General features: G+C 49.0%; 1 protein-coding gene and 1 long non-coding RNA gene across 5 annotated transcripts in view; one reads left to right on the top strand and one right to left on the bottom strand.

Annotated features, from left to right (window-relative positions):
* Nucleotides 1-27,504, bottom strand: part of LOC104657222 — a 122,297-nt gene that overhangs the window by 70,527 nt on the left and 24,266 nt on the right. The gene's annotated exons all lie outside the window — the stretch shown is intronic.
* Nucleotides 8,268-14,952, top strand: THY1 (Thy-1 cell surface antigen). Of its 4 annotated transcripts, none has more exons than XM_030917917.1 (4): nucleotides 8,268-8,355; nucleotides 12,197-12,257; nucleotides 12,740-13,075; nucleotides 13,614-14,952. In XM_030917917.1, the coding sequence occupies exons 2-4, from the start codon at nucleotides 12,221-12,223 to the stop codon at nucleotides 13,724-13,726; spliced, it is 486 nt and encodes a 161-aa protein (XP_030773777.1). In that variant the 5' UTR covers nucleotides 8,268-8,355; nucleotides 12,197-12,220; the 3' UTR covers nucleotides 13,727-14,952. The 4 variants fall into 4 exon arrangements, with proteins under 4 accessions (XP_030773777.1, XP_010355283.1, XP_030773778.1 ...); XM_010356981.2 differs by lacking the exon at nucleotides 8,268-8,355 and adding an exon at nucleotides 9,909-10,114; XM_030917918.1 differs by lacking the exon at nucleotides 8,268-8,355 and adding an exon at nucleotides 10,017-10,114 and having other exon boundaries at nucleotides 12,791-13,075.

The raw sequence follows: 27,504 nt of genomic DNA, 5'->3' as shown, positions 1-27,504 counted from the left end.
TCGCACCACTGCACTCCAGCCTGGGCAACACAGCAAGACTCCATCTCAAAAAAAAAAGAAAAAAAAAAGAATATTGATATTTTATTCACCAGGCTTTCATTGGATGAATGACTGGATATAGGTGGTGAAGATGAGAAAGGATGACTCACAGGATTTGGCTGAGAAAGATTTCAGGCTTGGAGTCACTTGCCTCAGGTCTGCCCCTTCCTCCAATACCCTCTGGGAGGCTCAAAGGACAGAGATCTGCCTGGGTGAGCTGAAGACAGGGGTATCCAGGGCTGAGGTTGTACCTGAGTGAGCAGAGAGCTCCGACTGCTGCCAACTCCCACACATGTGCACACACACACGCGCGCGCACGCACACACACACGCACACCATCACATGGACTCTCAGAATGCTCCCCATGCTCTCACCCAAAGAAGCTGAAACTCACATGCTTTCCTACACAGTGCACTTTGGAAAAATGAACACCCACGACATTCTCCTTTCCTTCCTGCCAAGGAGCAGCAGAAATGCCTCTAACATAAAGAAAGTTTTTCTGACTTTCTTCCTCTTCCCTATCTGGGAGGTGAATTTACCCTCACTTTGGAGCAGCCCAACCCAGAGTAGCTGCAGCATGCTTTATTTGCATTCTGCAACTAACTGAAGCCAGCTGGCAAGGGACGTTGGGGAATTGTCGGCTTCTTTGGAAGGCGGTGGGGATGCTACAGCTTGTATATCAGGGAGCAGCGGCTTGCTTACAAACCACTTTTGCTGTTGATGGGTCCTGGCTGTGGACAGTTGAGGTAGCAGTGGCCTCGGACAACCGTGGGATCTCTGCTTGTGTATTTTTCCTTCAAAAGACATTAAAAAAAAACAAAAAAAAAAAAACCAAAAACCTAACTGCTCACATTCCACAAGGATGAGTCTTGCTTATTCCCTAGGCGTAGCTGTCCCTGACAAAAAAAAAAAAAAAAAAAAAAAAAAAAAAAAGCTAATTCATTTTCTCTGTGCTGGAGAGACTGACTCAGTCTCAGGGGGCTATCCTCACCTCTCAGACAGCCCTGTCTGGCTCTCCTTTGGCTTGGTGCACACTGAGAACAGCTGAGCTCAGCCAAACCGAAACCACAAGGTTGAAGCTGAGCAGCCCCACACCTCATGCCTGGAGTGTCCATGCCAGATGCTGCTGCCCGGCCAGAAGTCACAAGGAGGCTCTCACCAGGAGGCAGGCCCAGGCCTCCACAGAAGATGCTGGCCGTCTCTCAGCCACCCTGCAAGCCACCTCCCAGGCCAGCCCCTCAGGAGAAGAAGGGACCCTGTGGCCCTCAAGCAGCTGCTGCTCATTTAAAAGCTCCTCTTTGCTTTGCAGCCTCCATCTTGTCTCCCCACTCACTCCTCAGCCCACGACTATATTAACCATGTCTTTTATTTTCTCTATTATGATGTTTTAACATCTGAGGTGACTGTTCCTCCCACGGTTAGCCAATTCGTAGAGATCGGCGATAACTCTCCCACCCAACCAGTCCAGAGTGCATGCTCCAAATGCCTCCTTTATTGACTCTCACACTCAGAGCCACCAGCCACCTGCCCTGATTGCCCAAGGCCAGGTTCAACACAACTAGGACAGCCCCTACGCCCAGAGCCCACTGCAATTATTCAACATAGCCAATCCTAAGCCTGCTCACCCTGCCTTGCCCTTTTGTTCCCTTGAAAACCACAATGAAGGCTCCCGCCCATGACTGCCCCCTCCCCACGTGCCTCCTGACCGGCCCAGTGCTTCCCAGTGGCCCCCACCATGTGGCGTGCCCCCTGCTCAGGATCTATGAGTTTAACAAATCATCTTTTCAATGGAGGCCGCCTCCTGCCCTGCGGCCCTTGCCATACCTAATAATAAAAACTGTACTTTGAAACAATGACTTCAGACCTCAGTTCCCACCTCCTCAGACTCCTCAGCTGCAACCGCTCCCTTAAGTGTCAGCGCTCTTCAGGGTCCTGTCCTGGGTTCCGTTTTTTTCTAGGTCTACACATGCTCCCGGGGTGCTCATTACTACCTAATTGCCAGCAACCAGCAGTTAACCTCTCCTCTCCTCCGACCTCACTCCTCAGCTCACGCATGAACCTCTCCATGTGCACATCCCACAGGCTCTCAAGCTCAACGGGGCCAGCACTGAATACATGATCTTTTGCACCGAAGCTGCTTCCTCTCTCTCATCCTTCAGAGCAGCCACCCCCAAAATCTGGGAGTCTTTGTGATGCCTCCCAAACACATCCAGGAAGGCACTGAACATCCCCTGACTTGGGTCTCTCCCATCTGCCCCACCTTCTCCACCTTCACTGCTCCTGACCCATCTCAGACCCTCATCCCCCTCACTGACGCAGCTCCCAGGCGCACTTCACACCTCCACCCTTGTTTCTGGGGCTCTCTCTGTCGGGAATGCCTTTTTTCCCCTTTCCAGAAAACAACCACTGCTTTCTCCCAAACCCTTCTTTGAATTCCCGCCTTCTTGCCTCATGGGCAGCACCTATGATACTTGAACGCCCTTACTCCTTAGGTTTATCCAAAAATATTTATTGTGTGACTCTACTTTGTGCCAGGAACTGGAAGCCCCAGAGCTACAGCAGTAAATAAGACGAATACGGGTCTTGACCCCAAGGAAGTGTGCATCACACCGCCCTCCTCCCCAGAAGCCACCTCTCACCTCCCTACCTCCACGCTGAGTGCACTGCAGGGCAAAGAACCACAGGTAGGAGAAGATTCATGAGGCCCTCCAGTCACTCACCAGGCCGCCCCCACAGTAATCTTTCTTTTCTTTTCTTTTTTTTTTTTTTGAGACAGAGTCTCACTCTGTTGCTGAGGCTGGAGTGCAATGGTGCGATCTCAGCTAACTACAACCTCCGCCTCCCAGGTTCAAGTGATTCTTGTGTCTCAGCCTCCTGAGTAGCTGGGACTACAGGCGCCTGTCACCTCACCTGGCTAATGTTTGTATTTTTAGTACAGATGGGGTTTCACCACATTGGCCAGGCTGGTCTCGAACTCCTGACCTCAGGTGATCTGCCCATCTCGGTCTCCCGAAGTGCTGGGATTACAGGCCTGAGCCACTGCACCCCGACCTCCCAGAGTAATCTTTCTAAAGAATACACCTACCCAGCTGTTTCACACTCTTCCTGTAAACCCATCATGATGCCTCATTATCCAAGTTCAGACAGACGAGGACTTCCTCAACTGTCTCTTCTCCATTTCTCCATTATCCTCTCCCAGTCTTCACTGCCACGAGAAACCAAACTGCCTATTTTTTCCTGCCTCTGCTTTGCTTTGCTGTATTTCTGTTCCTTTGCTCACACTGCCTCCTCTGTCTTAGATCCTCTCCGCTCTCCTCACCTGGTTTCTTAGTTAACTATTGCTCTGTCACAAATCACCCCAACTAGTAACCAAAGGCAGCTATTCTGTGGGTCAGCAGTTTGGTCAGGGAACAGCTTCGTATGGGGTTGGCTGGGCTCACTCCTGCATGTGTGGCCAGGTGACAAGCGGGCTGGACACTGGGTGATCCTGGAAAGGCTCACTCAGTGATGGGCAACTCCCAGATTGGGGTGGGGGATGGTAGCCACAGTACTTCTGTTCAGGTCTGTCCATTGTGACCAACTGGAGCTTCCTCACAGGGCCCCAGGGTCCTTGCCTAAGATGACAAGCACTCAGGAAATCGCTTGCACCACATTTGCTGAACTTCTATGGGCCAAAACATGTCTTATGGCCAAGCCCAGAGTCAGTGTGAAAGAGGCATGACTGGCTGAGGGCATTAATGTGGCACTCTACCACAGTCTGCTCTCTACTCCTAAAGATGCGCTGTCCTCCCACTTGTGAAATACACCCATCCTTCCCAAAGCACCCAATCACGACATCAGGCTCCAAGACCATGATCTCAAAATGTGCAGTAGGTCTGGCTGTGGCTGAGTCTCCTTGGGTACAACTCCTCAGGGGTGGCTCCTCTTCACTTAGGGACCTGTGAGCTAAAAAGACAAGACCACACGCCCAATGTACAATGGTGACACAGGGACAGGATAAGTTCAATAGATACTCCCATTAAAAGGGGAGAAATGAGAGGCACAGAGCAATCACTAGTTCAAAGTAATTCTGAAATCCAGACAGGCACATGTCGCTGGGATCCCTATGCTACAGGCAGAGAATGTTACTTGAACAGGACCCAGTTCTCCTTGGCTCTTAGTTATACTCTCTGGGCTGTTGGTTTTGCCTTCCAAGAGATCCTTCTTTTCCCTAAAAGAAGGACCTGTATATAGGGGCCAGCTTCCTGCCCATAGAAAGTTGGAGGCCCAGAGGCTTCTTTTCATTTTGAACTGTTTCAGTTCCTTTTACTCCAAACTGGTGGAGCTTTTGCCAATACAATACTCCTTAAAACTTTATGGGTTTTCTGTGAATATTACTGGGGTCCACTTCATGCACGAAAAGTCACATACATAATTAATTTCAAAAAGACTCCACTTCAGCTATAGGACAATGCCTTTTTTTTTTTTTTTTTTTTTTTAAGACATGGCCTTGCTCTGTTGCCCAGGCTGGGGTGCCTCACTGAAGCCTCAACCTATCAGGCTCAAGAGATCCTCCCACCTCAGCCTCCCAAGTATCTGAGACCACAGGCACGTGACACCACACCCAGTTAGTTTTTTATTTTTTGTAGAGATGAGGTCTCATTATGTTGCCCAGGCTGATCTCAAACTCCTGGGTTCAAGCGATCTTCCTGCCTTGGCCTCCCAAAGTACTGAGATTACAGGCATGAGCCACTGTGTCTGGCAAGGACAATGTCCTTAACATTCTTAGAAACTCTTCTGTTTTGTCAAGGTCTACTGAACACCATTTAAATCTCCTGGGGTCTTAACAAAGGTTGTAAAATCATACCCTTGATACCCTTTATTTAATCTTTACCTTTAGGCCAGTTCTAATTTTGAGAGACCATTGCCTGATACTGAGACTGGCAATGAGAGCTGGTTTTCTTTTCCACCTAACAAACTGAGCAGGTCCTTTTGTAGCTCAGCTCTCTTTTCATACTTTATCATGCCAACTAGAAGCACCCAAATGACACTTTGAGATTCTGTCTCCAGGTCCCTTTAGCCAAATCTACAAATTCATTAAGCACAACTTCTGTTGTCTAAGTTACCATGAGAAACTTTGTTTTTGCCAATTGTTTCACCACTACCTGAGTCACCCTGTTCCAGCTACCAAAGAGTCTCTCCTTACTTGAAATTGCCTGGAGCCAGGCATGGTGGCTGCAGGTGGATAGCCAGACATTTTCCACCTTGGCTCCGAGAGTGAGTGTTCTGGCAAAAAGGATAGAAGCTATGTGGCCTTCTAAGGCCTCAGCACAGAAGTCTCTTAGCGTCACATCTGTCCAACTGTATTAGCTGAAGCAGTCACAAGCCCATTGAGATTTAAGACAAGTGGACATAGATGTCACCTCTTGATGAAGGAATGTCAAAGAATTTGCGTCCACATTTTAGAATCACCACAGTAGCCTTATCTGGGTGGGTCATATCTCTTCTGTGTGGCATCACTTGGAATTACACATACCTTTGTGGTCCCATGGCAGGTCACATGCCTGTGTGGTCCCATGGCAGATAAACTGGGGCCTGGCAGATCCCAAATGGTGATTGATGTCAACTGAGATAGTTTAGACTTCCTCAAGTGGCAAGTGAACTCCAAAAAAGCAAGCCCCAATGTACAAACATTTCACAATGTACAAACACTTCATCACATTTGTTGATGGCCCATTGGCCAAAGTAAGGCACATGGCCAACCCCAGAATCAGTGCGGAAGGGATCACACAAAAGCATGGACACCCGGGGGGCATGACTCACTGGAGGCCATTGATGCGACAGTCTACCATATCTGGGCAGCTCCCATTTATCTTTAAAAGCTCGGTTCATGCCTGGCCTCCAAAAAGCCCTCTCTGACAGATTGGGTCATCACCTGTCCCTCCTCTGGACTCCCACAGTACCCTTTACACATCTCTACCTCTGTGTCTACCCTCTTTTTTTCTAATTATCTATGTATCATTTCTGTTTCCCTCATTGGAACAAGTCTTTGAGGTTGTGTTCTATTGATCTTTGTATACCTAGAGTCTAGCCCCGTGCCTTGGAACATTATTGGTACCAATAATGTCTTAATTATTTGATCAATTAAACCATCCATGAATAAAGTTTTTAAAATAACTATCAAAGATTAAATTATCTCCATTGGTGTCTTCTCTCAACTTCTGCCCTGCATTCCAAGAGATAATGTTTAGTTTGCATTTGTCACATTCTCCAACCAAACATGCAGTTTTTCAGGGAGCTAACCTCACTGAGGAAGCTGACCTCGACTAGAGGTTAGGAGAGGTAGCAGAGTGTAGAGCAGTGGTTCCAAGATTTTTTAATTTCATAGACTTAGTCACATTTCCAAAGAAATGTGAGGGTTAATAGAAAGTTGCCAATTTTCTTTCTTTTTTTTTTTTTTTTTATAAAGTAGGACATTAAAAACACACATACACACATATCAATACCACCACCTCTTCAGAAAAGTGGAAAGGTATAACCCTAGAATGAAAGTATAGGAAAGGCTGGTATATAGTCGCAATTATTCAAAGATTAGAGCTCAATATTATGGCTGCCTTGATATCAGGGAGACCTCAAATGGCCTAATGACAAGATCCCCTCCCTAGTTTGCTGATGAGGTCCCCCAGCCAAACCACTTTCCTTACTGTGGGAGCCAGGAACAATTTCTGCTTATCCCTGAGTAGTGGGCTTCAGCACCGTGCCAGCCCACAGAATTACACAAACAGCCAATCACATTCTCTTACAGGAAACAGGGATATTCCACCGTTTTGACATTACAAAGCCTGCCTCCCACTGCTCCTGGTAATCCCCGAGTGCAACTCCCATGTAGCAATCCATGGCATGCAGTGTTATCCTCCTGGGTATGAGCATATGTGACCAATAAACTGCTATTGATCTCATTTGTCCAGTGTTGAGGTCATGTTGTGATCCTCCTAACTTTAGGGGGTGGGACTCTCTCCCTCATCAGTAGGGTGAAGAACATAAAATCAAAACAAGGTGATAATCTGACAGTTATGTTCAGAGTACCCCGGACCGTCCTCGTTTTACTTATTTCACCATGAACCAGGGAAATGAGTCTAGCAGAGATCTGAGGGTCCGCTCTGGGAGCACTGGAGAGCACTGTACACAGAGTCAGGAGACCTAAGATCTAATAGTCCAGACCATTCTTCAAAATATTTGTCTGACCTTGACAAATCATTACCTTTCTTGGGCCTCAAGTCCCAGCTATAAAATGATGAGGCAAACCAGGTGCAGTGGTTCCCGCCTGTAATCCCAGCATTTTGAGAGGTCAGGCAGGAGGATTACTTGAGCCCAGGAGTTCAAGATCAGCTTGGGCAACATGGTGAGATCCCAGCTCTAAAAAAAAAAAATTAAAAATTAAAAATTAAAAAAAAATTTTAATTAGCTGGGCATAGTGTCAAGTGCCTATGGTCCCAGCTACTCAGGAGGCAGAGGCAGGAGGATCGCTTGAGCTCAGGAGGTCAAGGCTTCAGTGAGCAGTGATTGTACCACTGCAGTCTAGCCCCAGCAACAGAGTGAGACCCTGTCTCAAAAATAAAATAAAATAAAATGTAAAAGATGGGAAAGCTGTAGCCACCTCTGTGATTCTACAAAGACAATCTGATGAAATGAGTGAATGGCTGGCAGTCCTTAGGTCATGCTAAAGGACTGTGTGTTTTTAGAAGACTTTTTATCCCCATGTGTTTCTGACTGGGACAACAGGAGATGGTGGGAGAAGAGAGATCTAAGAGACCAACAGGGCAGCCACAGTCTTCTGGCAGGAAGTCATGCCTTAGCTGGATGCCTCTAAAGCCTTGCTGCTTTCAGCACTCCGATCCTGTCCACAGTAAATGGAGTTTTAAAATCTCTTCCCTCCCTCCACCACCTTGTGGTCTATCCCCTGACCTCAGATGTCTCATCTGAGCCATTAATTCCATCCAGTCAGAGATCCTGCTTTGGCAGAAACAGAATTGCCACACCTTCTACAGTCTATACTCCCCCCCTCTTCCTGAAAGCAAGGTGCTTGGGGACCCAGAAATTAGGCCAGGCCCTCATAACCTTATCAAAATAGCACTGCTAGGCCTTCCACGCAGCAACACTCAGAGACAGGGCCAAAGAGTGGGAAACGGAGCATCCAGGGTCTCAGCCAGCAGAGCCCAGATGCCTTCTGCAGTTAAGATCCCTAGACTCAGAATCAGAAAGCTGTTAAGCAGGAAGGAACACACTGCCATGAAGAGACAGAAAGAAGCCAGAGCCAGCATGTCTGGAATGCATCAGGTAGATGAATGGGAAGATGGCTGGGATGGAGTTGGAGGGAGGAGGGAAGTCAGCAGCAAGGGGCAAGGACATCCACAGCCTTAAAAAGTACCCTACAAACAAGAAATCAGGTTAGCTCGCCTATGAAGAGGGACAGTCTTACCAGATCACGTGTTAGAGTCCCCCAGATCCTGGGGAGCACGAGAGAAGTGCAGACTCAGCTGGCTCTAGTACTAGATTAAGGAGGTCCTAGGTGGGCAAGGTGGGCTGCATTTTTCATAAAATGCCCTAGAAGCCTCTGCGGTTTACCAAAGTGAATAGCTCCTTTGGACTTAACAGTCTGGAAGGCTCATTCCAGTTAGAACGTTCCATCACTCTAAATGCTGGGAAACCAAGCGAATCTCCTCCCACTTGCAAGCTTCCAACAGTGGCTTCCAGCAGTGCCACTGCAGTATCAGAAACTGCAGGGAAGGTGTCAGGGCTGACTTCCATGAAGAAATAGGAGAACAGGCAGGCAGACAGCGGAGAGGCAGGGCCAGCCCACAGAATGTCTCGACCAGAATTCATAGAGACCGGCAGGATACAAACCAATCAAATAAACGCTGGTTCAAAAAATTCACCACACGTGTGAGTGAGAGACAAGTCATCAGCACTGTCTACAAAAATGAGCCTAGGGCTTCTGGTGACATCCAGTTGGTGGGTTATCAGGAGTGCCCCAGGTGATCAGAAGCTGGCCTCCACTGAGTCCTTTCTGTGGAGCTGTCTCCTCCTCTTTCCCAGAGTTCCTCTCCTCTCCCAATGGGCAGGGATGAGCAAGAGGAATGGCTCACCCTTGAGAGCCGGGGTTCCATAGCCCAGGTCAATTCTCCAGCTCTCCCACTTACTAGCCAAGACAGGAGGTGAGGATTGAGATGGGATGAACCCAGCAGGCGGCCGTGAGGTAAAGGTGGCCATGAACGTAATGTGCCCAACACAGTGCCTGCTAACAGGCAACACTCCCTCCCTGGTCTGAAGACCAAACAAGCAGACTGTACTCAGGAAAGCCAGAAGAACCTTCCAGCTGTCTGGACCAGCAGGTGCCAGCCCAGGGGCTGAAGGAGACATGATGCCCAGAGCAAAAAGCACCCGCAGGCCCCCTGAAGGGCTGGGTGTTCTGGAATAGATGAGGGGGCGAAATGGGGCTGGGGACCAGGGACGGACAGGGTGGGTCCAGGGCCTGCCTTGCTTCCGAAGGGCTGCTCCAACATTGAAAAACACCCAACAAGCTTCCTTTCAGAAAGACTGGAATATTCCAAAACTTCTCACTGGAGTCTCCGGAGGAGGTGGGCTCCAGCTGAAAAGGAAATGCGGAGGCGTGGACGCTCCCGGCCTGCATCCTGCACCTCTTACACTGTGGCTTTCCCACAGACTTCTGAAGAATAAGTCAGAAGAAAAGGGTTAAAGCATTAAAAGGGGAACAACCATTGCAGGGCTCAAAGAGGAGGCTAATGGTCTTTGGGCTGCCCCACCCTGACCCCGGCCACAGAATGAGGGCCCCCTTCCGCCGCAACCTGCCACTCTCACACCAATACGGGACCGCCTTCTCTTCCTTCCCCACCCCCCCCACCCCACCCTGCCATCCTTTCTCCCCCCATCTCCGCCTCTGATTGGCTGAGCCCCCGGCTCCCCGCTCCCCCTCTCCTCCATCCCGGGTGAAAACTGCGGGCTCCGAGCTGGGTGCAGCAACCGGAGGCGGCGGCGCGTCTGGAGGAGGCCGCGACAGCGGAAGACCCCAGTCCAGGTGGGAACTAGAGCCGGCGGGACCTGGGGCTCGGGGACTGCCGTCAGGCGCCCATGCAAGCCCTCCCAACACTAGGCTTCGGGCCACGGTCCGAGGGCGCCCAGGGAAGAGGGCGCAGAGCTTAGGGAGGGGCCTGCTTTCCAGGCAGGGGCGGGAGTGGGATGCTACTGCAGGAAAGGGGCCGCGTCGCACCGCGACGTCTTTCGGGGAAGGCGCTCCCGGGCTTTCGCCCGCTGGGGGACGGGTGTCTGGGGCTGGGGCGCTGGAGAACAAGGAGGAAGGGCACCAAGGACAAACTGTTGGTCTACGTTCCACCCAGAGGTCCCCAAACCCAGCTCGCAGGGGTGGGGAAAAGACGAAGGATGGCGAATGGAGGGGGTCTGCCCGGTGACCTCGCGGCGGGCTGGGTGCGGGGCACCGGAGGAGAAGGAAGCCGCAGTGCCGCAGGCGGGGACTGGGTGGAAGGCGGGCGGACGGGGGAGGGGAGAACTGGAAAAGGATGAGAGAGGGGGAAGGGGGACTCAGCTGAGAAAGGAGAAGGATTGGAATACGGAAATGGATAAGGGTGAGGCCCGCCGGGGGCTTGAGAGGGAGGAAGAGCAGACCTTCTCTGGGTCTGGACCCGCCTGAGGACACAAACCCGAGGACATGAATACAGACTGAACCTTCCCAGCCGCTCTCCACCCCTCCCCTGGCTCTTCTACCCTCTCCAGCCCCAGACCCAATTCTTCCCTTTCTTGCTCTTACCACTGTTCCCCCTTCCCCTCCTAGATCCCAAGCCCGCACATCATCTCAAACAAGAGTCCTCGAATCAAAAGCCAGATGCAGACCCCCTTCCTCCTGGATCTGGCTCAGGGCAGCAGCTCCACCCCGGGACAGAGAGAGCATTGATTGTAGCTGCAGCCGCTGCAGGATCCTAGCCTCACCCGTCAAGGGGCTGAGCGCCAGAGATCCTGAACTCGGCGAGTGGCGCACCCGGGCGCACTCAACCCAGGCAATGCCTTGCGCGCGCTCGTGGGTGCACGCCCCTTCTGTGGCCTCTCCTGGGCGAGCACTGCTCTGCGGACAGGCTGGGCTACCTGCTCCGCGTCGCCTCGCCAAGGGTTGGTTCAGCCAAGGCTGCAAAAAAAAAAAAAAAAAAAAAAAAAGACCAGACAGCCGAGCCAGGGTGGCTATTGAAACTGGGCTGGAAAGCTGCAGTCCCAGGAACTCCAGAGAGCTGGACATTGGGAAGCGTCCTTGACTCACATACAATCGGAGATCACTGTGGCTTTCTCTCCTCCAGGAACACGCTTAGCCTGTGCCCTATCCAGATAGGAATAGATACTCCCTATCTGGGAGCATCCTTAGCCGTGGGGGATGGTCTCTAGCCATCCACTGGGGATGGCGAATGACTTAGGGATTTGTGGCTCACTTATGAAGAAGTCATCGCCAGATGTTGGTTGTTTTTCTTAACTTCCATCATAACCCGGTGGGTATGTAAGATTCAGAGAGATTCATTCATTCATTCACAATAAATATTTTTGGAGTGTATGCTATATGCCAGTAATCTGCAAATGGAAACGGTTTTGAGCATTGGGGATTTTCTTCTGAACAGGAAATGGGAAGTCCCTAAATGGGGAGTCTTTGTTTAACAGATACAGAGTTTTACTTTGAAAGACAAAAAGAGTTCCGGAGATGGTTAAAATAGTAATTATTATGCTTTTTGTATTTTGCCACGATTAAATTTTTTTAAAAAATAGGAAGCCCTGTCCCTCATAGGTCTTACATTACCATACACTATGTTAATGTAAGAAGAGGAGAAAGAGTGGTAAAGTCACTTAAAGTCACCCAGCTAGTAAGTGTTCCATGGCTAAGCACACTGTGACAGGGCTTGTTCTCCCTCCTTACTTGGTTTCTCCTGAGCAGGAAAGAGCCAGTGACTTCTCATGTTCAATGAGAAGTAGGGATGGGGGGGTGGGGGGATGGAGAGAGGGACTTAGATGTCTGCCATAGCCATTTTATGTCATGTTCCCAGGGACCCCCAGCCCTGGCAGTAAGTATGGCACCCCTTGTCTGATTCCCATCCTGTTCCCAACCCAGATCCAGGACTGAGCTCCCAGAACCATGAACCCGGCCATCAGCATCGCTCTCCTGCTAACAGGTACCTGGCATGGGGCAGGGCTGGGGCTCCAGGCACCCTGGCTTCCTTCCCTCCAGAGAAGTGGCTTCTCCCTCACAGTCTCAGAAAAGCGCAGGTGACTGTTTTTCAGAGGGCTCTTTTCATCCCAAAGTCAGCCAATCCACCTCGCTGATACTCTGACGGCCTGAGGTGGTTTTTGGAAACACAGTTTGCTGAGCCCTCCCTCATATTGAACTAAAATCCCCAATTGAGAACCCAGAACCTGTATCAATTCCCCAAAATCTCCTGTCCTTGAAACACATTGATAGGATCCAAGACTCAAGCAGACTTGGGAGGGAGGCTGGGGTCTGCAAAGGAGAAGTGGGATCCCTGGAGTGGGGAAAGGCACTCAGAGAGCAGACCCCAGTCCCCTCCCTGGCCAGGCCCATCTCTCCACTTCAGGTGGGTGGGAGGCCCCTACGCTGTAGGCCCCTCCAATTTGAAGGAGGCACTGCTGGTGCCAGTCTTGCAGGTCTCCCGAGGGCAGAAGGTGACCAGCCTAACAGCCTGCCTAGTGGACCAGAGCCTTCGTCTGGATTGCCGCCATGAAAATACCACCAGCTCACCCATCCAGTACGAGTTCAGCCTGACCCGTGAGACAAAGAAGCACGTGCTCTTTGGCACCGTGGGGGTGCCTGAGCACACATACCGCTCCCGAACCAACTTCACCAGCAAATACAACATGAAGGTCCTCTACTTATCCGCCTTCACCAGCAAGGATGAGGGGACCTACACGTGTGCACTCCACCACTCTGGCCATTCCCCGCCCATCTCCTCCCAGAACGTCACTGTGCTCAGAGGTGAGGCAGACTCCTAAAAAGGCCAAGTGAACTGGGAGAGCCAGGCTCAGGGACAGCAGGCAGTTCCCTTGGCTGGGCTGGAGAGAATAGCCCCATAACTCTCTCACCTCTCCCAACTGCTGCCTGGTCAACTGGGGAACCATTGCCTTCAGTGTGAATGGGGTGAAAAGTTCAGGGCCAGTCAGACAGGCAGAGTAGTGTGGTGGATGCTTCCACCAGAACTGTGGGCAAGGCCCTTGGCCTCCCTAATCTTCCCTCTCCCCAGCGGGAAAACAGGGATGACACCACTTCCCTCAGCCAGTTTTCTTGTGATGATGTTTAGTAAGGTTTTCATAAGATGATATGTGTGCAAGAGGTAAGTAATCTGCAAACGGGAAAGATGGCTGGTTCTGTGAGGCCAGGCTGCTCCTGGTCCCAGCTAAGACGTCATGCTACCTGCCTCCCAAAGGGAGTACACCCTTGCTCTGGGCCTGTGCCTTACTGAGTCCTGATCCCTCTTCTTTCCTACCCCTCCCCCGGCCCTCTTCTCTTTCGGCAGACAAACTGGTCAAGTGTGAGGGCATCAGCCTGCTGGCTCAGAACACCTCGTGGCTGCTTCTGCTCCTACTCTCCCTCTCCCTTCTCCAGGCCACGGATTTCATGTCCCTGTGACTGGTGGGGCCCATGGAGGAGACAGGAAGCCTCAAATTCCAGTGCAGAGATCCTACTTCTCTGAGTCGGCTGACCCCCTCCCCACAGTCCCTCACACCTCGAGGAGAAGTGGGGACCCCATCCCTCATCAGGAGTCCCAGTGCTGCATGCAATTATCTACCCACATCCCCGCGGCACCTCACCCTCTCCGCACACCTCTGGCTGTCTTTTTGTACTCTTTGTTCCAGAGCTGCTTCTGTCTGGTTTATTTAGGGTTTATCCTTCCTTTTCTTAGAGAGTTCGTGAAGAGGGAAGCCAGGTTTGGGGACCTGATAGACAGTGAGAGCATGTGAGGGGTAGTGGGATGGTGGGGTACCAGCCACTGGAGGGGTCATCCTTGCCCATTGGGACCAGAGACCTGGGAGAGACTTGGATGAGGAGTGGTTGGGCTGTGCCTGAACCTAGCACGGACACGGTCTGTCCTGAGAGCACTCCGGCAGGCATGGCTGGTGCCTGAAGACCCCAGATGTGAGAGCACCACCAAGAATTTGTGGCCTACCTTCTGAGGGAGAGAAGTGAGCATCTCCAGCATTCTCAGCCACAACCCCCCCCAAAAAAAAAGCAGCCCTCCTTACCACTGTGCAAGTTCCCCAAGGGCCTTGGGGCATGAGCCAGTGAAGATGCAGGTTTGACCGGAAAAGCAGCGCTAGTGGAGGGTTGGAGGAGGAAGCAAAGGATGAGGATTCATCATCCCTCCCTGCCTAAGGAAGCTAAAAGCATAGGCCTGCTGCCCCTCCCTGCCTCCACCCACAGTGGAGAGGGCTACAGAGGAGGACAAGACCCTCTCAGGCTGTCCCAAGCTCCCAAGAGCTTCCAGAGCTCTGGCCTACAGCCTCCAAGTCAGGTGGGGTGGAGTCCCAGAGCTACACAAGGTTTGGCCCAAGTTTCTAAGGGAGGTACTTCCTCCCCTCGCCCATCAGTGCCAGCCCCTGCTGGCTGGTGCCTGAGCCCCTCAGACAGCCCCCTGCCCCGCAGGCCTGCCTTCTCAGGGACCTCTGCGGGGCCCGAGGCAGGCCATGGAGTGAGACCCAGGAGCTGGACACTTCTCAGGAAATGGCTTTTCCCAACCCCCAGCCCCCGCCCGGTGGTTCTTCCTGTTCTGTGACTGTGCATAGTGCCACCACAGCTTATGGCATCTCATTGAGGAAAAAGAAAACTGCACAATAAAACCAAGCCTCTGGAATCTGTCCTCGTGTCCACGTGGCCTTCACTCCTCCAGCAGTGCCTGCCTGCCCCACTTCGCTGGGGTCTCCACAGGTGAGGCTGGGGGATGCCACCTCTTCCTCTTTCCTGACTTCTCCCCAACCACTTAGTAGCGACGCTGCCACAGAGGCTCATGACTGCACACTGGGCTTATTTTCAGAATGACCCTAACGAGACACATTTTCCCAAATAAACAAACATCCCATGTCTGCTGACTCACCTGGCCGGAACAACACGCTTACCTGCCAACACATGGGCCGAACCACATGGCCCTGGCTCTTGAATGCACAAGTGGCTTTGCGTGAACCTGCGCTAAGTTATGCAGTCTGCTTTTAATTCTCAGCTCTGGTAGTTCTTCAGAAATGTCCCCTCCAGGCACATCCGCTATTGGGAGACGCCCATGTCCTCGAGGCATCGCTTCCTAAATCCAAAAGCATCGGCAGGAGAAAGGACTGGGGACAAATACTGTCCCTTTGGGAGTAGGGAGGGAACACTGAGCCCCATCCCTGGCTCCTCCCCTAAAATTAGAGTAAAATGGAAGCGAGCATCCTGGGATTGGGGGCTAGAGGGGGACCACAGGGCAACTGTGGGTTCCAATTGCTTTCAGAGTTAGAGAGGTAACCCCAAGCCAGCCTCCCTGCTTTGCCAGGGAATTTGGGGGAGGAAGGTGACAGCTGCCCAGAGGCTGACTCATCTGATAATTTAGCACTGGGTAGGATGATTGTTTCTGAGCATTTTTCTTAAAGGCCTCAGATCTAAATTATGCCACCGGCTCCCACTCTTGCTACCTCCTGTCAACCTCTCTGCCTTGCCTTCCACCCCTGTAGTTACCATGCACAAAGAGAGGAGGAGGAGCTGTCCATGTCCCAGGCCGGGAGGCGGACAGCCCCTTAGCAAGATGCTGCCAACCCAGAGCGCTCCGAAGGGAGGAACACCCCTGAGACACAGGCCCCTCTCCTTCAGCCCTGCTTGGGCTGCCAGCACCGTGCCAAGGAAAGGCATCTTGGTGAGAAGAGCTGCTGTGGGGGAAGGGAGATCAAATGCCAGAGAAATGTGGGGAGCACCACCCTCAGGGTAGTAAGAGTTAGAGTATGGAGGTGTTTCTGGAAGGAAATGAGGGGCACCGTGTGAAGCCTCGCACCTGTGTGACTCCTCCTATGGGGTCTTTGTCACACTCTAGTACTGTGTCCCTGAAGAGTTTAGCAGCCACACTCTTAGAAGGGTGCTGGGAGATGGTGTTACCCTCTGCAGCCATGTTTAGGGGAGCAGAACCTGAGGCCCACAGTGGATGAGGTTAGCTCAAGAAGCCACAGAGGCCACCAGAGGGCCACGGACTTCAGGAAAGAAGAGAACAGAGCATCAGGCCTCACAACACAAACCTACCCAGAGCTGGGCGCGGTGGCTCAGCCTGTAATCCCAGCACTTTTGGAGAAGGTGGATCGCTTGAGGTCAGGAGTTCCAGACTAGCTTCGAAACCCCATCTCTATCTCTACTAAAAACACAAAAATTAGCCAGGCATGGTGGCGTGCACCTGTAATCCCAGCTACTCATGAGTCTGAGGCAGGAGAATCACTTGAACCCAGGAGGCGGAGGTTGCAGTAAGCCAAGATTGTGCCACTGCACTCCAGCCTGGGTGACAGAGTGAGACTCTGTATCAAAAAAATAAAAAATAAAATAAACCTATCCGGAATGACCATGCCGAGGACTGGCAGCCCGCAGACTTTCAGCCACAGTCTGCGACAGCCGTGGGTCCCTCTGTGGTCAAGTCAGCAGGCCTTGTGGAGGTTGTGGAGTGTCTGTGGTAACTCAGGTAATTATAGAGGGCTGGGGCCAGCCCTGGTTCCTGTGCACATGCCCCAAACCCCTCCCCATCCACTCCCTCGCCAGTCCTCACCTCTCTCCTGGGTCCCCCTTCAGCACCTAAGTCCATACCTAGGGCTGTGGAATTCCCGCTCAAGAGCAACAGAAGCCCCTCTCTGCACCCCCATTTCTGGACTGGATTGTCCACTGAGACGTGCAATGTCTGCATCTCTGACATCTAGAGGCTTCCTCGGGAAGGGAATGGGGATCTCCGTGAGATGTGGGGACTTTCACTGGCCAACGAAGAAATCTACACAGCATCCAGGGACCTGTGACACACATCCCTCCCGCCTCCTCAACCTGATGTCCCTCTCTGAATCTGCAGCTTTGGTGCTGTGAAGGTGTCTTTACATGTGAAAGAAAGAAATCCCAAGTCAAGAGTAAATCATCTCATTCACTGGTGAGAAAATGTTGGAGCTGCAGTCCTTCGGAGAGTCCTGGCCAGGCAAGAGGGCCATCAGCTCTCTTCTGCTCAACAGGGGCTCTCAGCCTCAGGACACTCTCAGGCCTGGAATGTCCCCAACACACTCAAGGAGAAACATGTCCTATGCAGACCCATAGGAGGCATCTTTGCCCAGCACAAGGAAGAGCTGGGGTCAGTGGGACCTGTGGATGTAGACACATCATATGGAGGGTGGTGCAGGACCAGTGCAGCAGCTCCATGGAGGCCAAGTATGACTCTGCACCAGGAAGGGGCTGTGATGGCTGGAGGTGCCCAGCAGTGCAGGCGGGGAGTGCCTGGCAGCGGGCGTGGCCAGGTGGAGGCCACCTGCCAAGTATGCAGTAAAGCAGTTTCCTGAATTTGGTGACAACATGGACTAGAGGACTCTAGTCTCTTCCCCCTTTAGGGCTTCACTTCAGTAAGTCTTAAAATTAGGGTATGGTAGCTCACGCCTGTAATCCCAGCACTTTGGGAGGCCAAGGCAGGTGGATCACTTGAGGTCAACAGTTTGAGACCATCCTGGCCAACATGGAGAAACCCTGTCTCTACTAAAAAATAAATAAATAAATAAACAAACAAATATTAGCTGGGTGTGGTGGCACACGCCTGTAATCCCAGCTACTTGGGAGGCTGAGGCAGGAAAATCGCTTGACCCAGGAGGTAGAGGTTGTAGTGAGCCACTACACGCCAGCCTGGGTGGCAGAGTGAGATTCAGTCTCAAAAAAAAAAAAAAAGTATTAGAGCTTGATGTGGTGGCAGGCACCTGTAATCCCAACTTCTTGAGAAGCTGAGCTGGGAGGCCCCCTTGAGCCCAGAAGTTTGAGGCCATCCTAAGCAACACTGCGAGACCTTGTCTCAAAAAAATAATAAAAACAGTAATTCTTAAAAACCAACAATAAGCTGGTTGGGCTGTAATCATATATTTGTACAACAAACATTAAGCACCTAAATGCACCTGGCTCTGTGCTAAGCTATAAAAGACACAAGCCCCTGACTGAAGGGGTCCCTTCCCTCCCTACTATGAGGAAGGGAAGTTGTGGAAGACACCAGTGCAGGTTCCCCAACATGCATTATCTTCTTACTTCTCAGCAATGGGACCCATAAACTAGAACTGAAACGTGTGATCCAAAAGAAAGACTCTATTTCCCAGTTCCACTGCAGTGAGATGGGCCTATGTGATTAAGTTCTGTCCAATGGGATATAAGCACAAAATAGTATGTGTAATTTCTATGAAGGGCTCTAGAAGAGAGAAAGTGTGCCCTTCTCCCCACTTTCGCCTTATGCTAGCTGGAATGTGGAGGTGATGGCTGGAACTGAAACAGCTGTTTTGGACTATAAGATAGATAGAATTTGTGTGTTGCAAATGACAAAGCACAAAATAGAAGCCTGAGTCCCTGGTGATGGTGGAGCTGTCAGGGCAGCCATGGACAACCTTTTTTAAGCGACTGTTATTGGGGCTTTTCTGCATTCATCACTAACTAAACCTAAAACTACCTTAAAAATAATCTGCAGGCCAGGCACAGTGGCTGACGCCTGTAATCTCAGCACTTTGGGAGGCTGAGGCAGGTGGATTCCTTGAGCCCAGGAGTTCAAAATCAGCCTGGGCAAGGTGGCAAAACCCCATCTCTACAAAAAAATACAAAAATTAGCTGGGCATGATGGCACCCGCCTGTATTCCCAGCTACTTGGGTGGCTGAGGTGGGAGGATCAATTGAGCCTGGAAGGTTGAGGCTTCAGTGACCAAGATCATACCACCGCAATCCAGGGTGACAGAATAAGACCCTGTCTTCAAAAAACAAACAAAAAAAAAGCTGCTACTTAACACTGCTGAATTGTACACTTAACAATGGTTAAGATAGTAAGTTATGACTTTTTAACCACAACTTTTTTTAAAAAGTCAAAGGTCAAATTAATAGAAACAGAAAATAGAATGGGTTGCCAGGGGCTGTGGGGAGAGGGAATGGGGAGTTATTGTTTAATGGGCACAGAGTTTTGGTTTTGCAAGATGAAAACAGTTCCATGGATGGGTGGTGGCGATGGTAGCACGACATTGAGAATGTACATAATGCCACTGAACCATACACTTTTTTAAAAATAGAGATGGGGTTTTACTATGTTGCCCAGGCTGGTTTCAAACTCCTGGGCTGAAGTGATCCTCCCCCTCAGCCTCCCAAAGTGCTGGGATTGCAGGTGTAAGCCACCACACCCAGCCTGAATCGTACACTTAAAGGTGACTGAGATGGTAAATTTTATATTCAGTGTATTTTATCACAATATTAAATAAATAGAATAAGCCAAGGTACCAGGAAACTCTTTGGGGTGGTTACCTTTATCAAAACTCATCAAACTGTGCACTTAAAATAGGTGAATTTCACTGAATATAAATTACACCTTATCAAAGTGCTATGGGAACACATATGTAGGGCCCTTTTGCCAGGCAAAAGTAGCTTCCCAGAGGAGAAGTCATGAGTAAGAGGGCAAAAAGCAGTCTCTACTATTTTGTAAACTAATTGCAAAAAAAGAAATTTTATGTTATTTCTTCTATACTCTGCAAAATCAGGGAAAAGGGAGAGGAAGCCATCGTGGGTTCAGTCTGAGGACAGGCCTTAGCCCGTCTCTAGGTTAATACACAACTGCTGGTGGATATAACAGCTCTTAGAGCGCACAGGCCCATCCAAAGAATCCCTGATCCAGTCAATATTTATTCAAACATTTATTAGGTGCACACTCCATGCCAGGCCTTGTGTGGGGTAATGAGAACAGAACAGTGGATGGCACAGACAACCTCTTGTCCTATAACATTTATATTCTAGTATGGAAAATGGACATTAAGCAAGTAAACCAATCAATAAATCAAATAATTATAGATTGGGATCATTTATATATAGAAGACAATAAAGAATAATAAGTGACATGGCCAGGCACAGTGGTTCACGCCTGTAATCCTAGAACTTTGAGAGGCCAAGGTGGAAGGATTGCTTGAGCCCAGGAGTTTGAGGCCAGCCTGGGTGACATAGTGAGAGTTTGTCTCTAAAAAATAATGACAATCCTAAGTGACCTATTAGTTAGGATGATGAGGGAGAGCCCAAGGGAGTGTTCTTTGAGCTGAGACTTCAAAGGTGAGAGCAAGCCAACCATTGGAAGAGCTGCAGGAAGTACAGCTAGATGGAGGGAACATCAAGGAATGGTCCATGGTGTTACTGAAGAGGCAGACAAGAGCCGGATTCAACAGGAGCCTTGGAGGTCATGGTGAAGAATTTGAATTTTATTGTAAGGGTAACAGGGAAGTGTTCAAGGATGTGATCTGGTCATATTTTTAGAAGATCCCTCTTGCTGCTCTGTAGAAACATAAAGGAGAGTAACAGTTCAAGAAGAAATCAGGAGGATATTGCCGTGGTCCTAAAATAGATGATAGCAACTTTGACAAAAGTTGCAGTGGTTAAGATAGACAGAAGTGGTGACTTCAAGATACATTTAGTGTTAAAACAGAGAGGACTGGGGAAATCTAAATAAGGTCTGTGGATTTTACCAGTATCAATTTCCAGTGTTGATACTGTACTCCAGTTATACAAAATGTTACCATTGGGGGAAACTGGGTGAAGGGTACATGAGGCCTCTAACCTCTGTACCCTAAGGGTACAGACAAGACCTGTCTGTACTATTTATGCAATTTCTTGTAAATTTATAATTTACTTTAAATATTTTTAAATATTTTAAATTTTCAACACAACCCAAAAAAAAGATGGCAAATATTTAACTCCAGAGGGAAGAGAAAAGAATGCTCATAACAGGTTAGATGGATTTACTGTGGATAATATTTATATAGTCATACTGATAAACATTTGCTATGGTCTGAATGTTTGTATCACCCAAAATTCAAAATTCATCTTTTGAAATCCTAACCCCCAAGGTGATGATATTTGGAGGTGGACTCTTTGGGAGGTGATTAGGTCATCAGAGTGAACCCCTAATGAAAGAGATTAGTCTCCTTGTAAAAGAGGCCCCACAGAGATCCTTCCACTACATGAGGCCACAGCAAGAACATGCTGTCTATAAATTAGAAAGTGGGCCTTCAACAGATACTAAGTCTGCGGCACCTAGAGCTTAGACTTCCCAGCCTCTAGAACTCTGAGAAATAAATTTCTGTTGTTTATAAGCTGCCCAGTCTGTGGTATTTTGTCATAGCAGTATGAATGAAATAAGGTAACATTAAATAGCGATTTTAACCAAAAATTATGATGATGATGATGTATTGGAGGATAGGAAAAGATAAAGTGTACGTATTTGGTGAAGGAGAAAATGGGCATATAAGAAAGCTAAAACCACAGTTCCAATAGTTGAAAGTCAATAGAGGCCGGGTGCGGTGGTTCACACCTGTAATCCCAGCATTTTGAGAGGCCAAGGCAGGTGGATCACCTGAGGTCAGGTGTTCAAGACCAGCCTGGCCAACGTGGTGAAACCCCCATCTTTACTAAAAATACAAAAATTAGCTGGGTGCGGTGGCAGATGCCTGTAATCCCAGCTACTCAGGAGGCTGAGGCAGGAGAACCACTTGAACCCGGGAGGTGTAGGTTGCAGTCAGCTAGATCATGCTACCGCACTCCAGCCTAGATGATAAGAGAGAAACTCCATCTCAAAAAAAAAAAAAAAAAAGTCAATAGATCATACTTAACACTGAAAAAATCAAGAAATAGTTCTATATATAGAATATACTTTATATTGTTGTGCCCGAAGTTGCAAGACCCCAGTAAGTGACCACCAGAGTCCAGAGTCAAAGCCAAATAGCCGGGGTTGCTTTATTATGAGTTCGAACCCGGACCTCTCCGCTTTATACAATGGCAGGTAAAGAGAGAGGCCCCGGCTGCTGTTTTAGGGTTTCTTTTTTTTTTTTTTTTTTTTTTTTTGGAGGCAGAGTCTTGCTCTGTCGCCCAGGCTGGAGTGCAGTGGCCGGATCTCAGCTCACTGCAAGCTCCGCCTCCCGGGTTCCCGCCATTCTCCTGCCTCAGCCTCCCAAGTAGCTGGGACTACAGGCGCCCGCCACCTCGCCCGGCTAGTTTTTTGTATTTTTAGTAGAGACGGTGTTTCACTGTGTTCGCCAGGATGGTCTCGATCTCCTGACCTCGTGATCCGCCCGTCTCGGCCTCCCAAAGTGCTGGGATTACAGGCTTGAGCCACCGCGCCTGGCCTTAGGGTTTCTTTTATAGCGAAGTACAAACAAGTCACAGAGAAACAGTAGTTACAAGCTTATTATTGGTTAACATTTAAAGTTGAACATTCGGCAGTTTCTGGTTGGTTCCCGCCTTTTTCGCAACCTCAAACGGCTGGGGGTTTTCCAGATAAGTTGTTCGTGTAAGCCCGGGGGGTGGTCACATGCATGTATGTTTAGAATTTTTCCCTTAGGGGCTTTCTATCTCAATATATATACTTTTATATGTTACATACTTTACATATATACACTTTATATATCTCTATGAGAGAAATGTTTAAACACAGAAGTAAATAGCAGATGAAATAGCCAGAGTTGAGAGGGTTGCTTTGGGGAATAAGAATTTAGGATGGGGTAACAGACTGCTTTTACATTATAAAACTAGTAATACTTTTTTGTCCCTATAAATGTTGTGGTTTGCTAAACAATATAAATCAAATATATCTAAATAAATACATTAAATGTTTGGGGAAAAAAAAACCCTGCAGGACTTGCTTACTGGTGGTTTGGATGTTACAGGGTTGGATTGAGAGGAAGTAAGAAGGAATCTAGGATGATCCTTGGGCTTTTGCTTGAACAAGTAGATGATGATAACATCTATTGAGAAAGAAAAGCCTGGAGGAGCACTGCAGTGGGAAAGCAAATATATTAAATCTGTGATGCTCACTAGACTTCCAAATGGAAGCATCAAGAAAACAGCTGGATATCCCAGTCCTGAGCAAGAGATAAGAGGTCCAGGCTAGAAATAAAAGTATGCTGGAAATTATTATTTGGATGGTAGACATCGACCATGGGACGAGTAAGATCATACAGACAGACATGACACAGGAATAATTCTGTAATTTTAAGCTCAGACTAGAATCTAAGACAGTCCAATATTTAGGCTTTTGATGGTGAAAAAGGGCCTCCCAAAGTGCTGGGATTACAGGTATGAGCCACCATAGCCAGATTCAATCTACATCTTTTAAATGGGAAATTTAGTCCATTTACATTCAAGGTTATTACTTACAATAGGTGAGGACTTATTTTTGTCATTCTATTGTTGAAGGGGTGGCCTGCCCCTCCACACTTGTGGGTGTTTCTCGTTAGGTGGAACGAGAGACTTGAGAAAAGGAATAATACACAGACAAAGTATAGAGAAAGAAAAGCGGGGCCCAGGGGACCGGTGCTGTGCTTACAGAGGACCCACACCGGCACCGGCCTCTGAGTTACCTTAGTATTTATTGATAATTATCTTTACCATCAAAAAGATAAGGGAGTGGCTGGACAATAGGATCATTGTAGGGAGGAAATCAGCAGTAAGACATATGAACAAAAATCCTTGTAACATAAATAAATTTAAAGGAAAATGCTGTGCCTTGAGATGCATATGCGAACATCTCCATAAGCCTTTTAGCAGCATTGTTCCAGCAAGCCCCACCTTATTCCTAAAGGCAGTTTTCTCCTTGCTCAGTAAACAAAGCACACAATGGGTTTTACCCGGAGATGTTCCATTGCCCAGGGACGGGCAGGATATTTAACCAGCAAGCTGCCTTCAGGTACTTGTTTAACAAAGACACATCCTGCACAGCCCAATATCCATTAAACCTTGAGTCACCACAGCGCATATTTCTTGCAAGGACAAGGTTGGGGGTAGGGTCACAGATTAACAGCATTTCAAATACAGAACTAAATGGAGTCTCTTATGTCTACTTCCTTCTATATAGACACAGTAACAGGCTGATCTCTCTTTCTTTTCCCGACAATTGTTTTCTAATTGTTTTGTATATTGTTTGTTCCTTACTTCCTCTCCTATTGTTTATGTCTGGAATTGAGTGGTTTTCTGTAGTGATAAGATTTGACTGCTTTCTCTTTCTTGTTTATGTATCAGCTCTACCAGTTAGTTATACAGTCAGTTTTGCATGTTTTTATGATGGTGGTTATCGTCTTTTCTTCCCAATGTAAAACTCCACTGAGTATTTCTTGTACAGCTGATCCAGTGGTAATAAATTCTGTTTTTGCTTATCTGTGAAAAATTTTATTTCTCCTTCATTTCTGAAGAATAGCTTTACTGGGTATATATTCTTGCCTGACAGCTTTTTTCTTTCACTACTTTGAATATACTATCCCATTCTCTCCTGGCCTATAACAGGGAGAAATCTGGGAGAAATCCGTTAGTCTAATGAGGATTCTCTTACATGTGACTTGACATTTTTCCCTTCCTGCTTTAAATTATTTCTTCGTCTTTGACTTTTGACAATGTGACTATAATGTGCTTCAGAGAGGACCTATTTGGGTTGAATCTATTTGGGGTTATTCAAGCTTCCAGCACCCGGATATCCATTGTAAGAAATCAAACATATATCTCAACTTCCTGGGCCCAGTACAAACATTCCTCCATATATCTCAGTCCTGGGCCCAGTACAAACATTCCTCCATATATCTCAGTCCTGGGCCCAGTACAAACACTCCTCCATTTGTCTCAACTTCCTGGGCCCAGTACAAACATTCCTCCATATATCTCAGTCCTGGGCCCAGTACAAACATTCCTCCATTTGTCTCAACTTCCTGGGCCCAGTACAAACATTCCTCCATTTGTCTCAACTTCCTGGGCCCAGTACAAACATTCCTCCATTTGTCTCAACTTTAGAAAAACACCACCTGGAGAGTCCCCGATAAGGTCACAACCGTTTGTGGAGTGGTTTTACTGAAAGCGCAGGAACCAATAAAAAAAACTGCTAAATGTATAACTTAAAATGTTAACCAATTGTAATGCTGTAACCAAAAGAATTTCCTTGTTCCTCTGTAACCTTACATATCCTGTTTACATCGGGCTATAAAAAGCGAGCACATGCATCGTTCGGGGCCCTCTTGTATGCTGTGGAACGGAGGGACCAAGTTCGAACTTGCAGTAAAGATCCTTGCCACTTGGCTTTGACTCTGGACTCTGGTGGTCTTCTTTGGGGAATAAACGGTCTGGGCATAACATCTGGGGGCTCATCCGGGATTCCCCAAGCCCACCAGACCCCTGGTCAACAGATCTACTAGGATCGATCTGCTGATAGGTGAGCCGGCTCGTCCCTGTTTGTCTGTCTGTGTCTGTTCTGAACCTGTATCTGTGACTCGCGAGGTCTGTAACTGAAGCTGAAAGCTGACATAGTCCTGGCGGACGTGCTATAGGACGGCCAGCGGAGACCAGTGGGAGACGTCCCCTGGCTCTCATCTGATTCTTGACTGAGTTAATTCTGATCCAGATTTCTGGAGCGTGCTCGCGACTGACATAACTTGTTGTTGATATTCAGCAACTCACTTTCCCTTGCAGGACCTGTTCCAGCAACTCACTTTCCCTTGCAGGACCTGTTCCAGCAACTCACTTTCCCTTGCAGGACCTGTTCCAGACGCCACTCCGGGCGCTACTGTTTAAGATGGGTGATACCCAAAGCACACCTCTATCTCTCTTCATAAATAATTTCAAGGATGTTAGAGCAAGGGGCCATGATCTTAGTGTGGAAATCAGGAGGGGAAAGCTAATCACTCTGTGCCGCTCCGAATGGCCCGCCTTTAATGTAGGGTGGCCACCTGAAGGGACATTCTATCTTCCTGTCATTACTAAAGTAAAGTCCAAGGTTTTTCTACCTGGGCGTGCTGGCCACAAGGATCAAATCCCAAATCCCACATATTCTCATATGGCAGGACCTTGTTGAGAACCCACCCCCTTGGCTGTCCCCTTTCCTACTAGCCCCCGAACCATGCAAGGCACTGGTTGCTCGGCCGCTAAAATCCAAGCAACCGACCGCCCCCCCATCCTGTTTTACCTGATAGCGGGGACCCACTGTCCATAGATCCCCCTCCATACCTCTCTGGGCCCCAGGCCAGCCCCCCAGGCTGAGCCGCAGGAAGAAGTAGGCGGACGGGAGGCGGCCGGCGTACCCGAGCTCACTGAAAGTGAAAGTAACTCTGAAGGACCAGTGGGGCAGACGCGAGGGTGTACTTTGCGGATTAGCCCCCCCCCAGCCGCCTGACTCCACAGTGGCTCTACCCCTTCAGGAAATAGGATCCCCAGATGACACAGGAATCCCCAGGCTCCAGTACTGGCCATTCTCCACCAGTGATCTGTATAACTGGAAGACTCAGAGTGCCCGGTTTTCAGACAACCCCAAAGATTTAATGGCTTTACTAGATAGTGTCATGTTCACTCACCAGACCACTTGGGATGATTGTCAGCAGCTCCTCCGAATTTTGTTCACAACGGAGGAGTGAGAGAGAATCCAGGTAGAATCTAGAAAGTTGGTCCCGGGGGACGACGGTCAACCGACTGCCAACCCCGACCTCATAAATGCGACTTTTCCGCTGACCAGGCTGGCGTGGGACTACAACATGGCAGAAGGTAGGGGACGGCTACACCTTTATCACCAGACTCTAATGGCGGGTCTCCGGGCAGCTGCTCGCAAGCCCACTAATTTGGCTAAAGTATACTCTGTTCTGCAGGAAAGGACAGAAAGCCCAGCTACCTACTTAGAAAGACTAATGGAAGCTTTTAGACAGTACACCCCCATAGACCCAGAGGCCCCAGGGAGTCAGGCAGCTGTTGTAATGTCTTTTGTAAATCAGGCGGCCCCAGACATTAAAAAGAAACTCCAGAAATTAGAAGACTTAGAGGGAAAACAGATTCAGGACCTCCTTCAGATAGCCCAGCGAGTTTACAATAATAGAGATACTCCAGAGGAAAAGCAATTTAAGGCCACTGAAAAAATGACCAAGGTCCTGGCAGCAGTAGTACAAAAAGAGCATCTACAGCCAGAGGACGCCCAACCTAGGCGGTCCCCCAGACATGATAATCTAAGCAAAGACCAATGTGCCTACTGTAAGGAGGCTGGCCACTGGATAAAGGACTGCCCTAAAAAGAAACAACGCAGAGGACAGGGACCCCCTAGGTCTACACCCGTACTAGTCACTCAAGACGAAGACTAGGGAAGACGGGGTTCGGACCCCCTCCCCGAACCTAGGGTAACTTTGCAAGTGGAGGGGTCCCCAGTTCAGTTCTTGGTC

The sequence above is a fragment of the Rhinopithecus roxellana genome, chromosome 15 (genome assembly GCF_007565055.1).
Source record: "Rhinopithecus roxellana isolate Shanxi Qingling chromosome 15, ASM756505v1, whole genome shotgun sequence".
Classification (NCBI taxonomy): Eukaryota; Metazoa; Chordata; class Mammalia; order Primates; family Cercopithecidae; genus Rhinopithecus; species Rhinopithecus roxellana.
Note: the sequence above shows the minus strand (reverse complement) of the source record. Positions and strands in the feature narration are given on the sequence as shown.

Excerpts from the sequence above, each read along its gene's own strand:
- THY1 (XM_030917917.1), top strand. The coding sequence starts at position 12,221 with ATGAACCCGGCCATCAGCATCGCTCTCCTGCTAACAG. Across the intron at positions 12,258-12,739 it reads CATCGCTCTCCTGCTAACAG|TCTTGCAGGTCTCCCGAGGG; the intron begins GTACCTGGCATG and ends TGCTGGTGCCAG. Across the intron at positions 13,076-13,613 it reads GAACGTCACTGTGCTCAGAG|ACAAACTGGTCAAGTGTGAG; the intron begins GTGAGGCAGACT and ends CTCTTTCGGCAG.